Raw genomic sequence first — 21,026 nt, 5'->3', positions numbered from 1 at the left:
CCTATGGTCGGTGTAGGCACTCGGAAGGCTAGCAGAGTATTAATGAATGGTTGCACTATCTCGACTATCACCGCCGGGGTAGCTCTACAGCAATGGGGAGGGTGCCAGTAAGAGAGGCTAGTACTTTAGTTAATATGCAAGATTAAAGACATGCAAGCTAAGCCCTAGGATAAACAATACAGCAATGAAATGGGTGGAAATCAAAATTATAAAAATAACGTGGGCTGCTAAGAATAAGTGAGTGATGTCCAGAAGATGGTTACCACCTTAGTTCGTACAAAGTGGGAGTAGGAGTGAGCGATTAAAATTCTTGCCTTTCACAGCTAAGATAGACTTTGCCATGGATGGACCTGTGCCTAGGTCTGCTTAGCCGATGCCCGTTGTTGGCAGGCTGCTGTCAGTGGGAAACTTGAGTCCTCTTTTCAGTGTGTGAGGTCGTCGCCTGCCACGGATGCCTGCATGCTTCTGCCTCCCGCCGTTAGACAAGTAGCTGAGTCCCTTAATCTGTCCACTGCCTCTGGGTGTTCTTCGTGCTTGTGGCTGTTGTTGCCAGAAGTGTACCATCCCAGAGATCGTTTGCGTGCTTGGAGCCGTCTGTGTGCCGTGCTTGGTTGCGGTGGTTCCCTCCGCTTTGCTGCCATGTGTGGGGGTGAGAGGTGCTTGTCCCTCCGCCGCCATTTCACGGCTCTGTTCCCCGCAGGGGCTGCAAGCTGGTGCTGTGGATCGAGTGGCAGCTGTCGAGGTGAGTGGCTGTCCAGGAGTGTTGGGGCACTCTGTAGCAGTTTTTGCTCGAGTTGTAACCAGAAGTTACTGAATATTCGGTCCAGGTTGGACACGTAGTCGTGTTTCACCTCATGGCTGTTTGAGGTCTGCATGGTCTCCACCATTTTAGGTGGGCCACTCGGTTCTCCGGCTAACTTCCCAGTTGTTGCCGCCATGCCAGGGAGGCTCCCCATAGGTGGACCCGGATCACCCCCACCGGTCCAGGGGGGGGGGTTGCGGCGTGCCCGCAAGCAGCAAACGGGTACCAGGCATCTCCAGGCTGGGAGATCGGCCGCCTCTCCCGCCCGGCGTGTGCTAGGCCGCATACTCTCACAGGCCTGACCGTCTTTCTGTTGTCTGCTCATGGGCCGCTTCACCGGTTTCCCGTGAGGACTGAGGGCCAGTAAATCTCTTTGTTGTCTTGTTTTGGAGCCGTTTGTGGTCAGTAGAAGCCTTAATAGCCAAGATTAGCGAGGAGCTCCAGCAAGGCACGTCTACCCTCCATGACAGTCAGGCCCCGCCCCAAGCTAAAGTTTTTTTGATGCCTATAGTACCCATTTAACTTGTTACGATACAGTGTGCTGGGTGCCTGCCCCATTTTATATTTATGGATATTTATAATTTTACATGAATTCAATATTCCATTCATGGGTGCTCCAATGTAAGTAACATGCAGTCCACAATACCAAAGGAATATGAGCCCTCATGGGTCTGGTTTAGCAAAAAAAAAAAAAAAAAATAAATTACCCGATCTCCAATATAAGCCAATGTGGGGACCCTAATGAACATGTATGGTGCATGCGTTAGGCCTTCCCATAGGGTTAATTTAAAAAGTCGGATGTCAAAGTTTTCCTAATGGGTCTTTAAAAAAAGTTGGACGTCCTCATGCAGAGCAATAAGTTATACTCTGTGAAACTGCAGAAGGTGCCTCTAGTGGCTCTGTGGAAGACAGCCACCAAAGGCAGTCTTAACACTGCAATGTAAACATTGTAGTTTCTCTAAAATTGCAATGTTTTACATTGCAGGGTTAAGGGAAGAGGGATATGGCACCCAGACCACTTCAATGAGATGAAGTGGTCTGGGTCCCTTTAATTCGAAAAATTTTAAAAATTTCATATTTTCGCACACAGCTAGTATTTGGCACGTGCTATAAACCAAATAATTAGATTTGTGTAAACAATGTATTGGAAGAATAAGGTTTATTGGAATAACAGCATCTTGTCATGCAAGATTAAATGTGCATGTTATATATAATCGCCCTTTAATGTTCTACATTTTTTTAAAAGGTCTGTTTACCTATTTGACTTATACACAGACGTAATGTATTGATCAATAGTTCTGATAAACATCAAAATCTAATGCTGGATTATAGTTGTAGGTCTACACCATGTTTTGTGATTCACTCATTAAAGGGACACTATAGTCACCTGAACAACTACAGCTTAGTATATTTGTTCAGGTGAGATCTATAGCTCCCTGCAGGCAATCTAATGTAAACACTGTATTTTCAGAGAAAATACAGAGTTTACATTGATTGATAGGAATACCTCCAGTGGCCGTCACTCAGACGGCCACCAGAGGGACTTCCTATCATGTAGGGCCCTAAAAAGGCCCTGTACACGTCAGACGTATTAAGATACGTCTGCCGAGTGCAGGAGAGAGAAGGCACTGTGTGCGCGCCTTCTCTCTCCAGGCTGTCAGCAGAGGAGGGGGGCGGGCAAAGACCGCGAGCTGAGCTGTCAGTCAGCTCTGCTCGCGGCTGCGCACGCGCGCGGTAGTGCCCTCAGGACTTCAGAGGGCGGCATGAATGCCACCCTCTGAAGTATGTGTGCATGTGCGGCAAAGCCGCGCATGCGCACAAGGGAGCAATGACGCTTCCAAATGGAAGCGTCTGATTGTTCCCTGCTCGCGCCCGCCTATGTCGTCACTTTGACGAAATAGGGGGCGCGGCTTCACGTGGCTCCTGGCGCTGGAACTAGGTTGCCTGGAGAGTCCTTTTAAGCTATCCACCAGTTTGCAATTATATAATTTACACAATTTAAATGCTGCACTCTATAATCAGGCATGACAAAGCCCCAGACAAGTTGTTGAAATATTGTTATAGCATTTTCCACGGGGCCTGAATAAAAGCATAACAAGTTAGATCACTGGATGGCGGAGCGTTTGCTCTGTTGTTTGTGCCTGCGTGCATGTCATATATCTCCACATTATCTGCAGGGAAGCAAATTTATCTTCTGTAATGTTTTTCCATAAGCCCACATTTCCTAACCCTGTCTCCCTCACAAACCTGCAGTGTATGCTTTTTTTTTTTACCAAATAACACAGATGAACACGTCAACAGGAAGCTCAGCAAATGTTTTTAAGATTATATATATTAGAAAGTATATATATATATATATATATATATATATATATATATATATATATTTATTAGAAAGTCGATAACTAAACTCAACTTACGTTCTGTCCATTAAGCCGTGCTGTGCTATTTAAGGTTTCTTTGCAATTTCTGCTTTTTAAATATCTGTGCAAAATACTTGGACAAATAGATACAGAGGTTAAAGTTAGACACCTAAAGCCTCATTTTGCATTTCCCTAGCCAATACCTTTATCAACAAACATTGATACTGAGTGAAGATGTACAATAACACATTTACTGATTTACTGCCTCTTCTTGGATTGGTAGGAATGTAAAGTTGAAATCTTTAAAGAGAAAGTATAGCAGAGTAGAAGTAACACCCATGTAGAATACACATAACATAAAATATTATATATATATATATATATATATATATATATATATACATATACATACATATACACATATATACACACACACACACACGTACACAAAAAATATATACTCTTACCTGTGCTAATCCCACGTCCAAACCTTATCAATCTTTAGTCTTGCCCATTCAAGGAAACAGCTAAGCCAATCATATGTACACCACGGATGCCCCTTTCCCAATACAAGAACAGAAATAATCCCAAAAGGTAATCGCTGGTGTTGCATAACCCCCCACACATGAGCCAAGGCTTAATGCTGGGAAAAGACTGGTTTATTTGGAGCCACACAAGGCTTTTTATGCAAAAAAACCCTAACACAGAAAAACAGGATCCCCCTATGATCCTCTGTGCCTGAGAGACAATTATCGAAATACGCATCAATAATTAGATTACCTCTCAGGGACAGAAAAATCTATAATTTCTTAACCAACCCAAAATACATGGAAACCCCACAGCCTGGATCTGGGCGAACAATATATCCAAAAATCACTAAGATCTGTTCGGTAGTTTTGGATCGCCATCGCGGGGAAGTTCTGACCAGTCTGAAGGCCGACACGAAAACAGCGGGGAACCATCCACTAGCTTTCCTCCCCCCTCCCCCCCCCGCCGGTGGGGGTTATCCCGGCACACACAGCATACTCACCGCGGACACTCACGTCCCAGAGACTACCCACATCAGGAGTCCCTGACTCCAAAATGGCGGACGCCACTCACCAGCCAGCAAGCATAGAGGCAGTGGGCAACTCGACAAACACCGCGCTGACTAAGTGGGACGAAATCCTTGATGCCTTCTGGGCTCGGATCTCGGAAAGGGCGCAGAGCACAACGAATGCTATACAGACCAAACCAGCGTGCACACCCCTGGCAACTACGGGTGTCAGTCACAGGAAGGGTAACACAAGCCCTAACAAGGCGACGTCCTTACCTTGGACCAGCCAACGAAGCCCGGCTCATAATCGCCTAGCCAGACCTAAAGGCCTACCCAAGGGCCCAAAGCAACACGCACAGCGGCAGAGATGCGGTACCAAACTACCACGACGAACCATCCAATGCTTCCGACATATACCGGAGGTCGCTACCGTGGACCGCCCACAATGCCTTCCCAGGTTGAAGGCCACAGGGAGTCAAACTCCGAGGCACCGACCACACACCGCCGGAGGCCTGCCCGCCGCTGGCGGCGGCTGAACACCCAGGCCTCACAAGGCGCCCGACGACGGGTCGACCCGGCCTCCATGAGCAACCGAGTCGGTGGAACGCAGGTGCAGGCCTTTGTGAAGACCTGGGGCCGGAGGGCGGCCGCCATCAACCCGCATAAAGCTGCAGCCCTGAGGTACTCCCTAGTCGATGGGGCCGTACATTTCACTCTACTGACCATACCCAGCAGCGGCATCGGCTAAATCAGCCTTCTGGACTGGCAGTCCGGTTTATACCGCGTACTACCAATGACTCTCGGGGGCCTGGCTCAAATGACAGGCATGAACACCCCATACTGAACTTTCACCAGCGGACGCATATAACACATGGTTTCATGGTAGTGTCTAGTAGTTACATCTAATTAAGTTGTGACATGCTTGTGTATAATACCTGCATCTAACTACTACCCTTACACCAACCAAAGTTGAGACCCTATTGTAATTTTATGCTTTATCATTTCTATTGCGGCCTGTAGACTCATATCTGGGACCGGCCAACTACAGTTGAATCTGCTTGCTTAGCCTTTTTGACACGGGATAATTTATCCTCCAGCCTAGATATGCGTAATTAGCTAGTTCCCACTCGCTACAAATGTTTGGTTTATTTTACTCGCCTAGCGTGGCACATTTATGAGCCTCTGGACACAACACATGACTTTAGATTCTTCGGTAGAGAGTAGTCAGTCGTATACTCGCTTCTCATACAAACATTAGACAGCCTTTTGGAACCTTAAAAATACATTAAGGGTTAAGTAACTACTGTCAGACACATTCTCCTTCATGACACAGCACCACAGACAGGTTTACATGTTTATGCTAACTCATGAAATGTCTATTTGTATATTTAACCCTGAGAGCTAACACGGTCAAGAGACTGCTACCATAGGTGTTCTCACATAGATTGTTATTGCTTGGATAAATCTGCCTAATATATTGGCACTGTTAAGCATTCATTATTCTTGTTATACTAATTTGATCCACTACAGTCAACATACTTGTATTATTATATTGTTTAAATGACGCTTTACAACTTAAAAAAAAATAAAAAATATATGGCAATCTTTTCTCTGAGTGCAATACATACCTTCTCGTTATCTTTAACCTATGTTAACCCATACTGCCTCCCCTTTTTTATTCTGTATCCCATGACGCATATGCCATAATAAAAGAAAGATTTACAAAAAAAAAGGTAAGGATAGTATTAGACAAGTGACAGTTGCAGAAGAGGAATCAGTTGGGGGCTATTAACAGTTCAATTGATACGCTTTTATGAAGAAGTGGGTTTCTAACAACTTTTTGAAGGAGTGGAGACTGGGTGAGAATCTAACGGAGGAGGGAAGCGAGTTCCACTGGAACGGTGCCACCCTCGAGAAATCTTGAAGGCGAGCATCAGAGGTGGGAGTATGGACAGAAGATAGACGTAAGTCTTCAGCAGATCGTAAGGGCCTAGACAGGACATACTTGTGTATAAGGGTGGATAAATAGGTGGGAGCAGCATTATGTAGAGATTTGAAAGCAAGAACCAGAATTCTAATTGTCCCATTTGTAATTAAATCCCCCTCTCATAATATTGTAAAGCGCTACGGAATCTGTTGGCGCTATATAAAAGGCAATAATAATAATAATACATACTGACATTCATACACACAGACAGACATACATACAAAGACATGAACATACATACATACATACACAGAGAGAGACATACAGACAGCAAGACATACATACACATGCATAATACATACACACAAACATAGCTAATGTTTCTTACCTTTTCCATGCAGAAGGGTGGCTGGGGCTGATGGGAGTCGGTGTGGGTTCTCCAGTCCTCGTGGCCAGCCTCTCTCCCCTCCCAAGGGGAGGGAGCTGGGAGGAAGTGACCGGACGCCACTTCCTCCCAGCACTACTTGCAGCTGACATTTTTAAAGACGCAGCGCTGACTGGGCCCCTAAAGATATAGGGCCCACCGGGTGGCTATAAATGCTTGGGCCACCCAATGGGCCCTATCAGGGTACAGGCCCCTGTGCAGCTGCACAGGCGGCAGTTCCGCCGCTACACGTGGGGGCCTGCCCGGCCGTCATGGTTGTCACCACCTGATGGCGGCCCTGAACCCAGATACAGTAACCAACAAGAGAGAAGTATTTTTAGAGTAGGGATAGAAGAGAAAATGTGAAAAAGCAGGCTGAAATAATTTTTTTCATAAGCTGAAAATGTAAGCGAGCATAAAAATATTGGTTATTATTTACAAAAAAAACAAACAAAAAAAAACATTGCATAACAGTTAAAGGGACCCTGTTGGCACCCAGACTACTTCAGCTAATATGAAGTTGTCTGGGTGCTGTGACCCTTTTGCACTTAGAGCTGCAATGTGCCCCCAGTGACTCTTTCGTTGGCGGAGGGAGGAGTGTGGGCGGAGCCCCAACCAGCACCAAGGGACACTGGCGCTAGATTCAGGTAAGTGGCTGAAGGGGTTTTAAACGAGGGAGGGGGCGGGGGGATCTATTAACCCTATAATGCCAGGAAAACAGCTTTGTTTTCCTGTCACTATAGGATCCCTTTAAGTTGGTGCCTGGAGTATCCCATCAAGGCATATTTGCACACCAAATTATATAGTTTCACTGTGAAATCAGGACCATTTCTGCTGCTGCGGATACCTTATTGATGTGTCATATGATTAAAGCACAGTGGTCCTTTAGTTTTAACCTTGCAATGTAAAACATGTAGTAAAAATAAATAATATGAGAACTCTGAGAACGGACAAAAAGCTTAGAGAAACTCATTAGCTTGTCCTTCGGTAAATCCCCGTTCAAGTCTCAAAATAGTTTGCTCATTTATGCCATTACAGAGAGAACTTATTCTGAAGCATATCATAATGATCAGTCCAGAACTGAAAAATGCAGGCATGTTCTCTCTGCATGAGATACACATCAACCTGAGACAATCGTTTCAGACTTCTTTTGGCCTCATCAGTGTGATGTAGTGGATATCCCTCTAGGAACAGATAACGGCAATGGTTACATTGCCGGGATCAATACAATCATCCTGAAAGCCACTAGGGGCACTTCAGCTGTGAGGAACAAGTCAAACTCTGTTCTCACAGCTAACTTCCACTTGCCTTGAGGTGAGCATCGCTGGCTGTGCATGTGCTTTTAGTCATAATATAATCCTCTATGAAGATTATTGGGCAAGAAGAGTCAGTGCGACATCATGGGAGGCAGACTAAGCAGCTTCACGGGCTGATCTTTACTATAGAAGAAAAAAAAGTGAGTAAAATATTTATTTTCCATTCTTTAATTAGATTTTGGGAGGGAGACGCCTAAAACTAAAGCACTATAGGCGTTGGGAATACAGGTTTGTAATACTAACACTATGTTCCTTTAAAGGTTTTAACTGAAATATACTTTTTTTTTTATAAAGTTTGATTGATTTTCAAAAAAGGTGGGGTGAGGGGGTACAGAAAGGAAAAAAGGGGCAGGGGAAGCATATAGGTACAAATTGTCACATATGCATAATAACAGTGGGTACATAATCCAAGCATTAAAGGTAGTGTTGCATGTACGTATTTGGTATAATGACAATATTAGTTGTACGGCATGGATGTAAATATGAAAACTATGTAGGAGGTGCCTAGGCTAGTCAAGCCAACAGGTGGCGGATGTTTGGGGGAATATCCTGTGAAGTCTACTGGGTACCATATACCAACGGAACAGTGTCTAATAATGTTGTTCTTGAAGGGTGGTTAATTTGATCAGCTGGTGGTTTAGTTTAAAAACCAATTCCCATTGTTTCTGGGAGAATGTGTGTTGTAGATCTGTGTGACATTGCTCCGCAGGTATAGATTTAGAGAATGATATGGTCTGAGACAAGTTTGTAGCACATGGAGATGGGTTTACACAAAAGGTGGCATCTGTTCATTTATGCACAGTTCTTCCCATTTCGTAAGCGTAGTAGTTGTGGAGAGAGTGTGGTACCTGGTCTGAGATGTCTAGCTAGGAAAGACATTAACTGTATGTAAGAAAAGTGTGAGGACCAGGGCAGATTGTGTCTGGATACCAAGGATGGATAGTCCAATTAGTGGCTGGTTTCTGTTTTTGTTCCAGATCTGGAACGTTAAGGCAATCAAGTGTAAGGTTCTCCACCCATCGTAGAGACCATATTTCCCAATCAGTTTAGATATTGCTTTAGAGGACTTTGTCACCTGTCCGCATCTACATCCCGTGGGCGTTTTGGTGTTCGATATGTGTCGCTGGGACATTTCTGCACTGGGAGCTCGGCAGCAGGGTTGATCAGTAGCTTGGGAAGTTATTTTTGCCCCGTAAAGCTTGAACCTCGGGAGCTCTAGAGAGATGCCTCCATACGGTTCAAGTGTCAGGCCACGCCCCCCTGAAACATTTTTAGATTGAACGGTCATATGGGCAGGGCCTCTTCATCTACTGTTCCCATATGTCCAACATGTTTTGTTAGAACTAATGTTTCTTTCTTGTTTAATTACTGTAAACCACAGTAGAATATGTTGGCACTATACAAATAATTTTAAATATCTTCATCACTAAAGCACATTATTGTGGAAATGTTGCCTTAAAGTAGAGATTACATGCTTAAAACCTAAAGACCAATGACATGTCACATGTAAACATTTGAATGACTTCATCTCGCCACTGGCCCTTAATAAGTTAAAGAATTAAAGGACCACTATAGTGCCAGGAAAACAAACTCGTTTGGAAGGGGTTAAAATCTTACCTTTCTCCAGCGCCGGGCTCCTTCGGTGCTGGGGACTCTCCTCCCTCTTCCGACGAATGCGCATGCGCGGCAAGAGCCGCGCGCGCATTCAGTCAGTCCATAGGAAAACATTTCTCAATGCTTTCCTATGGACGCTGGCGTCTTCTCATTGTAGTGAGGAGCGCGGAAGCGCCTCTAGCGGCTGTCAATGAGACAGCCACTAGAGGCTGGATTAACCCTAATGTAAACATAGCAGTTTCTCTGAAACTGCTATGTTTACAGCAGGCAGGGTTAACCCTAGATGGACCTGGCACCCAGACCACTTCATTAAGCTGAAGTGGTCTGGGTGCCTATAGTGGTCCTTTAAGAATGCAAGGGTGCTCAAAAAACTAGATTGGGTTTTGTTTTCTTCTTTCCATCTGCCAGATTAGGCAAGAGAGTGTTTACTCTGGAGTGACTGGCCACGTATTTGGAACTCTATTTCATACCCAAAGATAAAGCAACTTTATTCTTCTTGTATTGTTTGTTTTACCATAATAGATTTTATGTTTTGTTTACTTGTGTTTATTTTTCTCATGACGGTAGTGGATTTTTCTTTTTCCATTTGCGTGAGGCATATTTCAGAAATGGAAAGGTTATCTTGAGAAAAGGTGAATAGTTGCATTCATTGGGAAGATCTCCACTCTTTTGAAAATGTAATCGTCACGAAATAATTATCCTGTCCTATCATTACTTTTGTATTAGCAAGGAAAGGCGAAGCCCTGACACAGAATCTGCACAAGAGAAACTTGATAGCGGAATGTTGTTGCTACCAAGTTACCATTAGGTCTATCTCAGACTTGGTTTATCTAAAAAAAAAAAAACGTTATTATTCAAATGTCATTCTCAAGGATCTACATGTGTTCTGTTAAAAACACTATAAAACTTGACCATAGGTTTAGTACAAATACATAATCAGTCCTCTATATTTGATTAAGGGCTTGTGCTTTGTTCCTGCTGATTATCTATATAGGACAATGCCGCTCTGTGTCCCTCGATGACCTTTGAGAAGTGACTGAGAATCTAAAAAACAAAAAAACATCTGGACTCGTCACAGTTCAGAATACTGAAGTGGTCAATCTAAGCCTGAGGCATTCCAACATTTTTTAAGTAGTATCAGACGGGCTTTTTCCAAATTAGGAGACTAGTTTTCATAATATTTTTCTTTGTGGCAAAAAAGGGTGTTCAGGAATTTCATTAATGTTTAAGCATCTCCCATCCTGAAATGTGCATTACAACTTCTTTTTTTTTTTTTAAACTGTGTTCTTCAGCGTAGAGTCAACCCTCTTGGCCTTTCTCGAACCTCTTTTATGAGAGATATTCCCAAGGAATGTGTATACAAGAGGCTCAGAAATAATAAGAAACCTGGTGGGCCCCCTACCATAGATATCTACAGTATGCAGTTTTCAGGAGGGATTTTCTTTTAGGTTATTGGCGTTGAATCTGCTGAAGACTACTTCTAGTAAAAAAGTTTCTGTAGTATTCTCTGCCTGAAGTAAAAAATAGTCTTGTAATCTATGAATTTTAGAATCGACTCATCAAGCAGGTTTCAAAACAAAACAAAATTCTATAGAAGGATAGAGAAAACAGATTGTCTTTACCTACCTATTTACCTACAGAGCTCTTCGGACGTATACTAACACAATATCATGGCTATCCAACTGCAGAATCATATCCAAAACTTTGGGGAAATGTGTTCTTGTTTAACTGTGCAGGTATCGGTTGACCACTACAATCCAACTTTCTTCAACTTTTTAACAATAGCTCTTATGCTACCACTTGACTATGCTTATACTTCCTTTTCTGTTACAAACTATAAAATGGGAAATGGAATTCGGTATTTTCTCTTGTGTATCGTATTATTTTGAGTAGAAGACTCACAATGTACTTTTAGGAGAAATTTAGAAGAAAAATAACTAATTGAATGTCTAATCCATCTTAAGTGTACTTTATCCCCCACCCCCATTTAATGCTTCTTATCGCTCTTTCATGTCAGGCCATATATATATATATATACATACAAGCTGGACTAATACGTATAATCCTATATATATATATATATACATACATATACATATATATACACATACATACATATACATATACACACACACAGACACATTATATTCAAATGAACTTCATTCATTGCAAACAAATCCCATTTTAAATAATTTTGCGGATAGCAAAGCCTGCACTACAATATATCACTCTCCTTCCATGACATTGGGCTGCTCACTCTGCAGAATTGGAAAATGTTTCCATCTGGTCAAAGACCAGAACGGGGCATTTAGCAAAGGGCAGATTCAGTTGACAGCCCACCGGAGGCCCCCTTGCTGCCAAAAGGTAACAAAAGGTAAGTAGCTCATTTAGCAGACATTTGGTTGTAGAATAGGACCTGCCAAAGATAGGGTACATTGACGTTGTGGCAGGCTTATACAATATATGATCATCTAATGGAACTAAACCTCCATTATGTTTTGCCTAGATTAGGAGTTTTTTTAAAACTAACAAAATCTGTCAGCACCAAAGTTCCTACTTTTGTGATAGACACCTCTATTTGTAGCGTGGACTCGCAGACCATAGTAGAGGATTTTCTTTATCCTCTTCGCAGCCTGACCAGAAGCTTCCTGTCAGACTGGGTACACACAATGCGACTCCCTCCTGTCCTCACCCAGACACTGCACAGAGTGACACTATGAATATAGGGGGGGGGAGGGGGGGGGGGGGGGGGGAGAAAGGGGGCCTATAGCCCCAAAAATATAGTAAATGTTATGGTATTGTAACAACCCCTGGTGTTGGGCTATGGTAACATCCCCAGGACATACTTAATCTGAATGTACCTTTCCTGGTTAAATACTTTGGTATTATTATTAGTGTCATGGTCTGATTTTAATAAAGAATTATAAAAAAAGGACACTCTGAACACCATTTGAGGCTTTGGGTGCTGAACCCAGTGGTTTGTTTTGGATTTGAGCTGCCCTAGGCACAACTAAATTTGGGCACTCCCCAAATGTTAATTTACCCCCCCCCCCCCCCCAATTGTTGTCAAGGCCACTTTTTCAACTGAGAGGCACAGTCCATCATTGATACATACAATGACATACACTCAATTGCAGATACACGGTCATTGGACCACACACACTGTTTAAAACACACACTTTCACTGACACACCCACTCACTGACAGACACACACACTCTCAGATACACATAAAATGACAGACACACACTCACAGACATACCCATCCTCACTGATTTGACACACTCTGACAGACACACACTGTCACTCACTCACAGACACACATTGACAGCTCCACATGCACTGACAGCTACACTCACTCATAGACTCACAGAGCGTGAGAGAGCAAGAAGAGTGGAGGACACCGCTTCATTGCCGCCGGGCTAGAATATTAGTAGTTTAACACCTCAGGGCCCTAAGTAAGACAGCCCTAGGACATGAGGAAAACAAGGCATTTGTTTGGGAGCTTCGGGTGGCTGAAAGTGCCGCCCTAGGCAAATGCCTTGTTTGCCTTGTGGTAAATACATCCCTGGCTGAACCCCCCCTTTTTTTGTTAAACTGTTATGAAGCAGATTGACCATAACAGGACCTCTCCCTGGCACCAATAGACGGCCTACATAAACGTATGTCTTTAAATCGATAAAAGGAGGTATTGTTATATATCACAATGTCCTGCAGCTGCAACACAATCAGTATTTTATTACGTGTCTTGTGTCTGCTTTTATCTCATGATATATTCTTTTACTATAGATAAGCTGTTGGTTGAGCATTATATAATATACAATTGTGCACAAATCATGGCATGTATCATATACTCTGGTTAACACTTGCCTATGATATTGTTATTGCACTACACACACACACACACACACAAAAAAGAAGAAAAAAAAAGTCTATAGTTTAGCAACAATAAAATGAATTGCGACTTGACCCAAGTTAACTCATATGCATATCTTTTTTGTTTGTTGTTGCTAGACCATGACCTCTTCTTTAGACGTTGTATCAGTAAAATATAAGCCACACAGTCTAATTGTTTAGGAGAAAACACTTGTCTAGAATCTTATGGCTTAAAGGGACACTATAGTCACCTGAACAACTTTAGCTTAATGAAGCAGTTTTGGTGTATAGAACATGCCCCTGCAGCCTCACTGCTCAATCCTCTGCCATTTAGAAGTTAAATCCCTTTGTTTATGAACCCTAGTCACACCTCCCTGCATGTGACTTGCACAGCCTTCCATAAACACTTCCTGTACAGCCTCCTGTATGTGATTAAAGTTCAATTTAGAGATTGAGATACAATTATTTAAGGTAAATTACATCTGTTTGAAAGTGAAACCAGTTTTTTTTTCATGCAGGCTCTGTCAATCATAGCCAGGGGAGGTGTGGCTAGGGCTGCATAAACAGAAACAAAGTGATTTAACTCCTAAATGACAGTGAATTGAGCAGTGAAATTGCAGGGGGATGATCTATAAACTAAAATTGCTTTATTTAGCTGAAGTAATTTAGGTGACTATAGTGTTCCTTTAAAAACAAATTGTACAACAACTGATAACTGCACTATTTGATTACAGATGTAGAAAACACGTATTCCTATACCATTGCTTGTTTTTGTTTGTTACAGGACATACTTGAAAATTAGAGAAATCAAAATAGTTTGTAAAACGGTTTCTAAATAACCAAACAATGCATCCAGGTGTTACAAAATTACATCCTCATGCCCAAGACAAAAACAGCTGTACAGACAGACAATTAGAAAAACCTAAAAAAAATAAAAAAAAATCTAGACTGTTCTAGAAGCAACAGAAGTACTTTCTGAGAAGAGATGCTGAATATATACGAATGGTGACTGGAGAAATGCATAGACAGGCACTAGAGGTGCTTTGGCTGCAAGGACCAACTAAAATCTGGGGAAGAGAGGTGGTAAGGGTATAGGGGCAGATGTGGGGTGCATAGGCAAATTCATTTCCACACCTCGGTTGTATATCATATAGTGAATTCTTTAATGTATTTTTTTTTTTTTTTTTTACTGCAAGCCCTTAATGGTGAGCCCTTTTGTAACCTCACATCTGCCTTGAACACTGCAGCCCCACTCCAAACATGCACCTCGATGAGAACACGACCCCAACCTTGGCATAATAAATCAACACTCTATCTGCAGAGTTGCTCCCGCTGTGTTGAACGCTCCTGGAGGAAGTCCCGCACCCAGGCAGACTATCTTCATTATAGATTCATGTTGCTTTCATACAGCGCAGCCCTTGCCCTCGCCAAACAGTCCTACTTTTCCTCTCTCATTAGTTCATGCTCCCGCAATCCCAGACGTCTCTTTGACACTTTTAATTCCCTTCTCCGCCCTGCTGTGGCCACCCCCCAAACTAACCTTACAGCTAATAGCTTTGCATGTTACTTTACTGACAAGATTGAACAGCTAAGGAAACAATTCTCCCCTCCTTGCCGTTCTCTTTCTCAACCACACATAAATCATGCCTTCCCTACCCTTCATACTTTCTCCCCAGCTACTGAACAAGAGGTGGCTGCGCTTCTCCATTCCTCTCGCCCCACACCACTTGCCACTCGATCCTGTCCCATCTCACCTCATCAGATCTCTCTCTCCTTGTCTTGTGCCTATCCTAACACACATCTTTAACTGCTCTCTCTCTTCTGGCACTGTTCCTGCTGACATACCACTGTAATACCTATCCTGAAAAAAACATCTCTTGACCCGTCCTCCCCCTCTAACTATCGTCCCATATCCCTGCTCCCTTACTCATCAAAGCTCTTGGAAAGACTTGTCTTTACCCGTGTGTCTCACTTCCTTAATTCCAACTCTCTCCTTGACCCTCTTCAGTCTGGCTTCCGCCCTCTCCACTCTACCGAGACCGCTCTTATCAAAGTGACTAATGACCTAATCTCCGCTAAATCCAAAGGTCACTACTCCATATTAATTCTCCTTGACCTCTCTGCTGCCTTTGACACAGTTGATCATGCTCTCCTCCTTGAAACTCTTCAATCACTCGGTCTCTGTGACTCTGTCCTCTCTTGGTTTTCCTCCTATCTCTCCCAACGCTCATTTAGTGTCTCCTTTTCCAAGGATACCTCCTCCCCTCGCCCTGTCTCAGTTGGAGTTCCCCAAGGCTCTGTCCTTGGTCCCCCTTCTATTTTCTCTTTATACTGCCTCTCTTGGAAAACTTATTGCCTCTTTTGGATTCAACTACCACCTGTACGCTGATGACACTCAGATATACCTCTCCTCACCGGACCTCTCCCCTGCCGTCCTGCAACGTGTCACTGCTTGCCTCTCTTCCATCTCTGACTGGATGTCGTCACGCTTTCTCAAACTTAACATCTCTAAAACTGAACTTCTTGTCTTTCCTCCTCCTAATACTGATCCTCCTCTCTCGCTCTCCCTTCAAGTCAGTGATATCCACATAAGTCCATCCCTACAAGCGCGCTGTCTTGGCGTCATACTTGACTCGGGTCTCACCTTTGAGTCTCACATCCAGTTTGTTGCCAAGTCCTGTAGGTTCCAACTCAAAAACATAGCCCGCATCCGCCCCTTTCTTACGCAAGATGCTACCAAGGAGCTTGTCCATGCTTTAGTAATTTCCCGCATGGATTACTGTAACCCTCTCCTGATTGGCCTCCCCAAAAGCCGTATTGCCCCGCTACAGTCTGTAATGAATGCTGCAGCTAGACTGATTTTCCTCTCCAGTCGGTCCTCTCACACCTAACCCCTCTGCCAGTCCTTACATTGGCTCCCTGTATCCTATAGGATTTAATTCAAAGTGCTAACCCATACATTCAAAGCACTGAACAATTCCAGCCCCTCATATCTCTTCACTGATCCAGAAGTATGCCCCTCCTCGTACCCTCCGCTCTGCCCGTGACCACCTCTTGACCGCTGCTCGCACCCGTACGGCCAACTCGCGCTTGCAGGACTTCTCACGGGTGGCTCCTCTCCTATGGAATAACTTGCCTACTGCCATCAGACTCTCCCCTAGTCTTCAATCATTTAAGAAGGGCCTTAAAACCCATCTCTTCAGGAAAGCATATGGCCTCCCAGAGTAATCTCTCCCTTACATACCTGTCTCTTGCTCTCTCCTATGGGACAGTGCTTTGCTCTCTCCTCCAGCTCTGCTTCACTCCTACTTGATATTTCCTATCCTAATGTTTCTAATACCCCACCTCCTATAGACTGTAAGCTCATTTGAGCAGGGTCCTCTTCAGCCTATTGTTCTTGTAAGTTTTCTTTGTCCTATTTATTGTTACATCCCCCCTCTCAAAATATTGTAAAGCGCTACGGAATCTGTTGGCGCTATATAAATGGCAATAATAATAATAATAATAATAATAAATGTGTTACATACATTGAACCTTTACATACTCTATGTTTCTATATTTTATAGAGCAGAGCTATGAGCTACACCTGTATGTGAGGCTGCAGTCCCAATATTGCTGAAATAACATTAATCTGAAGGTTGCAGAATTCGACTTGTTAATGATTTTATTTTTTTATCTTCTACAATGTATAAGCTCCAATATCCAATGTATGTATGACCCACTTTGTTTTTCAAATAATATTACTTTGTTATACTAATGATTTTTTTTCTTTGCAGCTATTTTTTTTTTTTCTTTTCTTACAAATTGTCCATAAGGGATATTATTAACCTTGTAAGATTATAATTGCTAGTTGCACGGAGGTAGTAATTAAAGGCTACAGGTTTCACATGTTTGAACTAGTAATTACTGTGCCTCAAATACTGGATAACATATGTAAACAATATTGCCAGTAGGCTTTGACATGTATATAAATATATAGGTCTTAAAGAAAAATTTGCAATTTTACATGATTTCCCTCAGAAAGAATAAATAAATTAATAAATGTGTTACAAGTGCAAGTGCGACACTGCACAGGTTTTTAGTTCCAATAGAAAGTTTTTTTTTAGTTTTTTTTTTAAATCCCTTAATATGGTTTAGATTGGGAGACAAACATATACAGTTGCAAGAAAAAGTATGTGAACCCTTTGGAATGATATGGATTTCTGCACAAATTGGTCATAAAATGTGATCTGATCATCATCTAAGTCACAACAATAGACAATCACAGTCTGCTTAAACTAATAACACACAAAGAATGAAATGTTGCCATGTTTTTATTGAACACACCATGTAAACATTCACAGTGCAGGTGGAAAAAGTATGTGAACCCTTGGATTTAACAACTGGTTAAACCTTCTTTGGCAGCAATAACTTCAACCAAATGTTTCCTGTAGTTGCAGATCAGACGTGCACAACGGTCAGGAGTAATTCTTGACCATTCCTCTTAACAGAACAGTTTCAGTTCAGCAATATTCTTGGGATGTCTGGTGTGAATCGCTTTCTTGAGGTCATGCCACAGCATCTCAATCGGGTTGAGGTCAGGACTCTGACTGGGCCACTTCAGAATGCGTATTTTCTTCTGTTTAAGCCATTCTGTTGTTGATTTACTTCTATGCTTTGGGTTATTGTCCTGTTGCAACACCCATCTTCTGTTGAGCTTCAGCTGGTAGACAGACGGCCTTAAGTTCTCCTGCAAAATGTCTTGATAAACTTGGGCATTCATTTTTCCTTCGATTATAGCAATCCGTCCAGGCCCTGACGCAGCAAAGCAGCCCCAAACCATGATGCCCCCACCACCATACTTCACAGTTGGGATGAGTTTTGGATGTTGGTGTGCTGTGCCTCTTTTTCGCCACACATAGTGTTGTGTGTTTCTTACAAACAACTCAACTTTGGTTTCATCTGTCCACAGAATATTTTGCCAGTACTGCTGTGGAACATCCAGGTGCTCTTGTGCAAACTGTAAACGTGCAGCAATGTTTTGTTTGGACAGCAGTGGCTTCCTCTGTGGTATCCTCCCATGAAATCCATTCTTGTTTAGTGTTTTACATATTGTAGATTCGCTAACAGGGAAGTTAGCATTGCCAGTGTCTTTTGTAAGTCTTTAGCTGACACGTTAGGATTCTTCTTCACCTCATTGAGCAGCCTGCACTGTGCTCTTGCAGTCATAGTTACATAGCTGAAAAGAGACTTGCGTCCATCAAGTTCAGCCTTCCTCACATATGCTTTTGCTGTTGATCCAAAAGAAGGCAAAAAACCCAGTCTGAAACACTTCCAATTTTGCAACAAACTAGGAAAAAAAATCCTTCCTGACCCCAAAATAGCAGTCAGAGCAGCTATTACCCCACTAATTAGAAATTATATCCCTGTATGTTATGTTTTTGCAAGTATTTATCCAATTGCAGTTTAAACATCTGTATAGACTCATCTCATCTCATTGATTGGACTCCAGTTGGCTGACATCTCAGTCCAATTAGCTCTTGGAGATGTCATTAGTCTAGGGGTTTACATACTTTTTCCACCTGCACTGTGAATGTTTACATGGTGTGTTCAATAAAAACATGGCAACATTTCATTCTTTGTGTGTTATTAGTTTAAGCAGACTGTGATGGTCTATTGTTGTGACTTAGAGGATGATCAGATCACATTTTATGACCAATTTGTGCAGAAATCCATATCATTCCAAAGGGTTCACATACTTTTTCTTGCAACTGTACACAGTGGTTTCATAAGAGTGGTCATTGCTGGGGAAAATTGTGTTTTAAAAATAAAAAAATAAAACATAGCTTCTATACGGACATAACTTATGAGCTATGTATATGAAGAGAGACTGCACACATAGTGATATGTAAAATCACCAGTGACCTGACAGAAAACAGTATCCTGATGTGCAGAGGAAAACAATCTGCTAACCCATCACGATCAATAAAGAGGATTAACAGTGAAGGGAAAGGGAGAATAATTAAAACAGCAATTTACTGGTGCCACTTAATAGGGGTAGGTCTACTTGAATGATTGGTAGGTCTATCCACCCAGGACAGCCCGGAGAGGTCAATGCCTGCAGGGACTACAGTGTCAATGTTCTCTGCAGTGTCCCTGGTGTCCTAACCAAAGCGCAAATGTACCTAATGAGGTACTCATGATATGCTTGTTGGGAACGACAGGATAGGACCCAAAAACTGGACGGTTCTACCGAAATCAGAACAGTTGGGAAACCTCTGAGTTCTATGAATACCTTACAAACAAATTTATTAAATATGAAGGGTTTATTAAACAGGATTACAGTTCTGGAAAGTGACAATTGCCTTTTAAAACGTATCCTTAAAAATAACACATTTTCCTTGAGAAAGTTTGCCTGCGAGTTCACCACGTCCATACTCGGTGTATGCACAAGATCGGTTTGAACTGAACTAATCTACAGTGACTAAAGCAATCAAGAATTGTTGGCTCAGTGTGATAAATACATACTTCTCTCATAATTACTCGAATCACTACTTACCAGCACTGCTAGATTGTTGTTTATACATCTCTATCTGCTCTTTGGCCTTTAAAAGTTGTTCCTCTAATGCTCGTATTCTCCCTGCTGCGGCACCTGGTTCGGCTGGGCCCTCTGGTATCCTTCATTAAAAATATAAATAATATAAACAAAAAATAAAAAAATAGAAGATGCAATTTTTTTCTTTATGTTGTCATCATTTAAATTACGATCCACTGGCTATGTTTTGGTGTTCTACATAATGAAATGAAAATAGTTAATGCACCAGAAGTATCTCATCTGAAAGGACTAACCAAATTAATCTTTATTTAGGAAGGCTGTCTACCATAGCTTCAGGAAATCTTTGTGCTGGATGCACAGAATCAAAACAGATGCAATATCTCACATTCACAGGTTAAATTTTTGGAGCAATCAACTCTGTCTTTCATCCATCGGAAGTCAATAACGTGGGTACCGTTAAGTTGGGTAATAGTTACCAGTATACCCTGGACGTACTTTGACGTACCAGTAAGAAGTTGCACGTATCTTTCTTGGTTAAATACTTTGATATAATGATTATTGGCACAATGAATCAAGCATGTGGCATGACCGTCTTGACTTGCAAAAGCAAACAAAGATTCTGCGATAAGTCCTGGCTGAGAATTAAGATATACAGCTCCAGGGTTATTCATTAAGCTTTGAAATGTACTGATGAACTGAAATCCAACTGGAAGCATTCTTAACCCCTTAGGGATCAAACTTCTGGAATAAAAGGGAATCACGACATGTCACACATGTCATGTGTCCTTAAGGGGTTAAACGTGTTCTTCATTCTTCAGTTCACAGATATTTGAGGTTTAGAGAATAATACTGTTTGTGTTCTATTCTTTCTATAGATTGATATGGAGGTGATTTCCAAGTAAATTCTCCTGGTGTTAATAACCCTATCCACCAGAGATACCGAAAAGTTACATACCCATTTGATACAGAACTACAACTTTCATGATGCTGCCAGAGCATCATGGAAGTTGTAGTATTTTACCTGCTACATAGTTACATAGTTACATAGTTAGATAGCTGAAAAGAGACTTGCGTCCATCAAGTTCAGCCTTCCTCACACCTGTTTTTTGCTGTTGATCCAAAAGAGAAAAAAAA

The 21,026-nt window shown here is 42.3% G+C and overlaps 1 protein-coding gene across 2 annotated transcripts in view; it reads right to left on the bottom strand.

Annotated features, from left to right (window-relative positions):
• Window positions 1-21,026, bottom strand: part of FUT8 (fucosyltransferase 8) — a 173,286-nt gene that overhangs the window by 34,159 nt on the left and 118,101 nt on the right. For both annotated transcript variants that reach the window (XM_063438912.1, XM_063438911.1), the window contains exon 3: window positions 19,896-20,014. In XM_063438912.1, the coding sequence (XP_063294982.1) occupies window positions 19,896-20,014 (119 nt within the window). The remainder of the gene's footprint in view (window positions 1-19,895; window positions 20,015-21,026) is intronic.

This window comes from Pelobates fuscus, chromosome 13 (genome assembly GCF_036172605.1).
Source record: "Pelobates fuscus isolate aPelFus1 chromosome 13, aPelFus1.pri, whole genome shotgun sequence".
NCBI classification, from domain to species: domain Eukaryota; kingdom Metazoa; phylum Chordata; class Amphibia; order Anura; family Pelobatidae; genus Pelobates; species Pelobates fuscus.
This window is presented reverse-complemented; position numbering and strand designations above follow the sequence as displayed.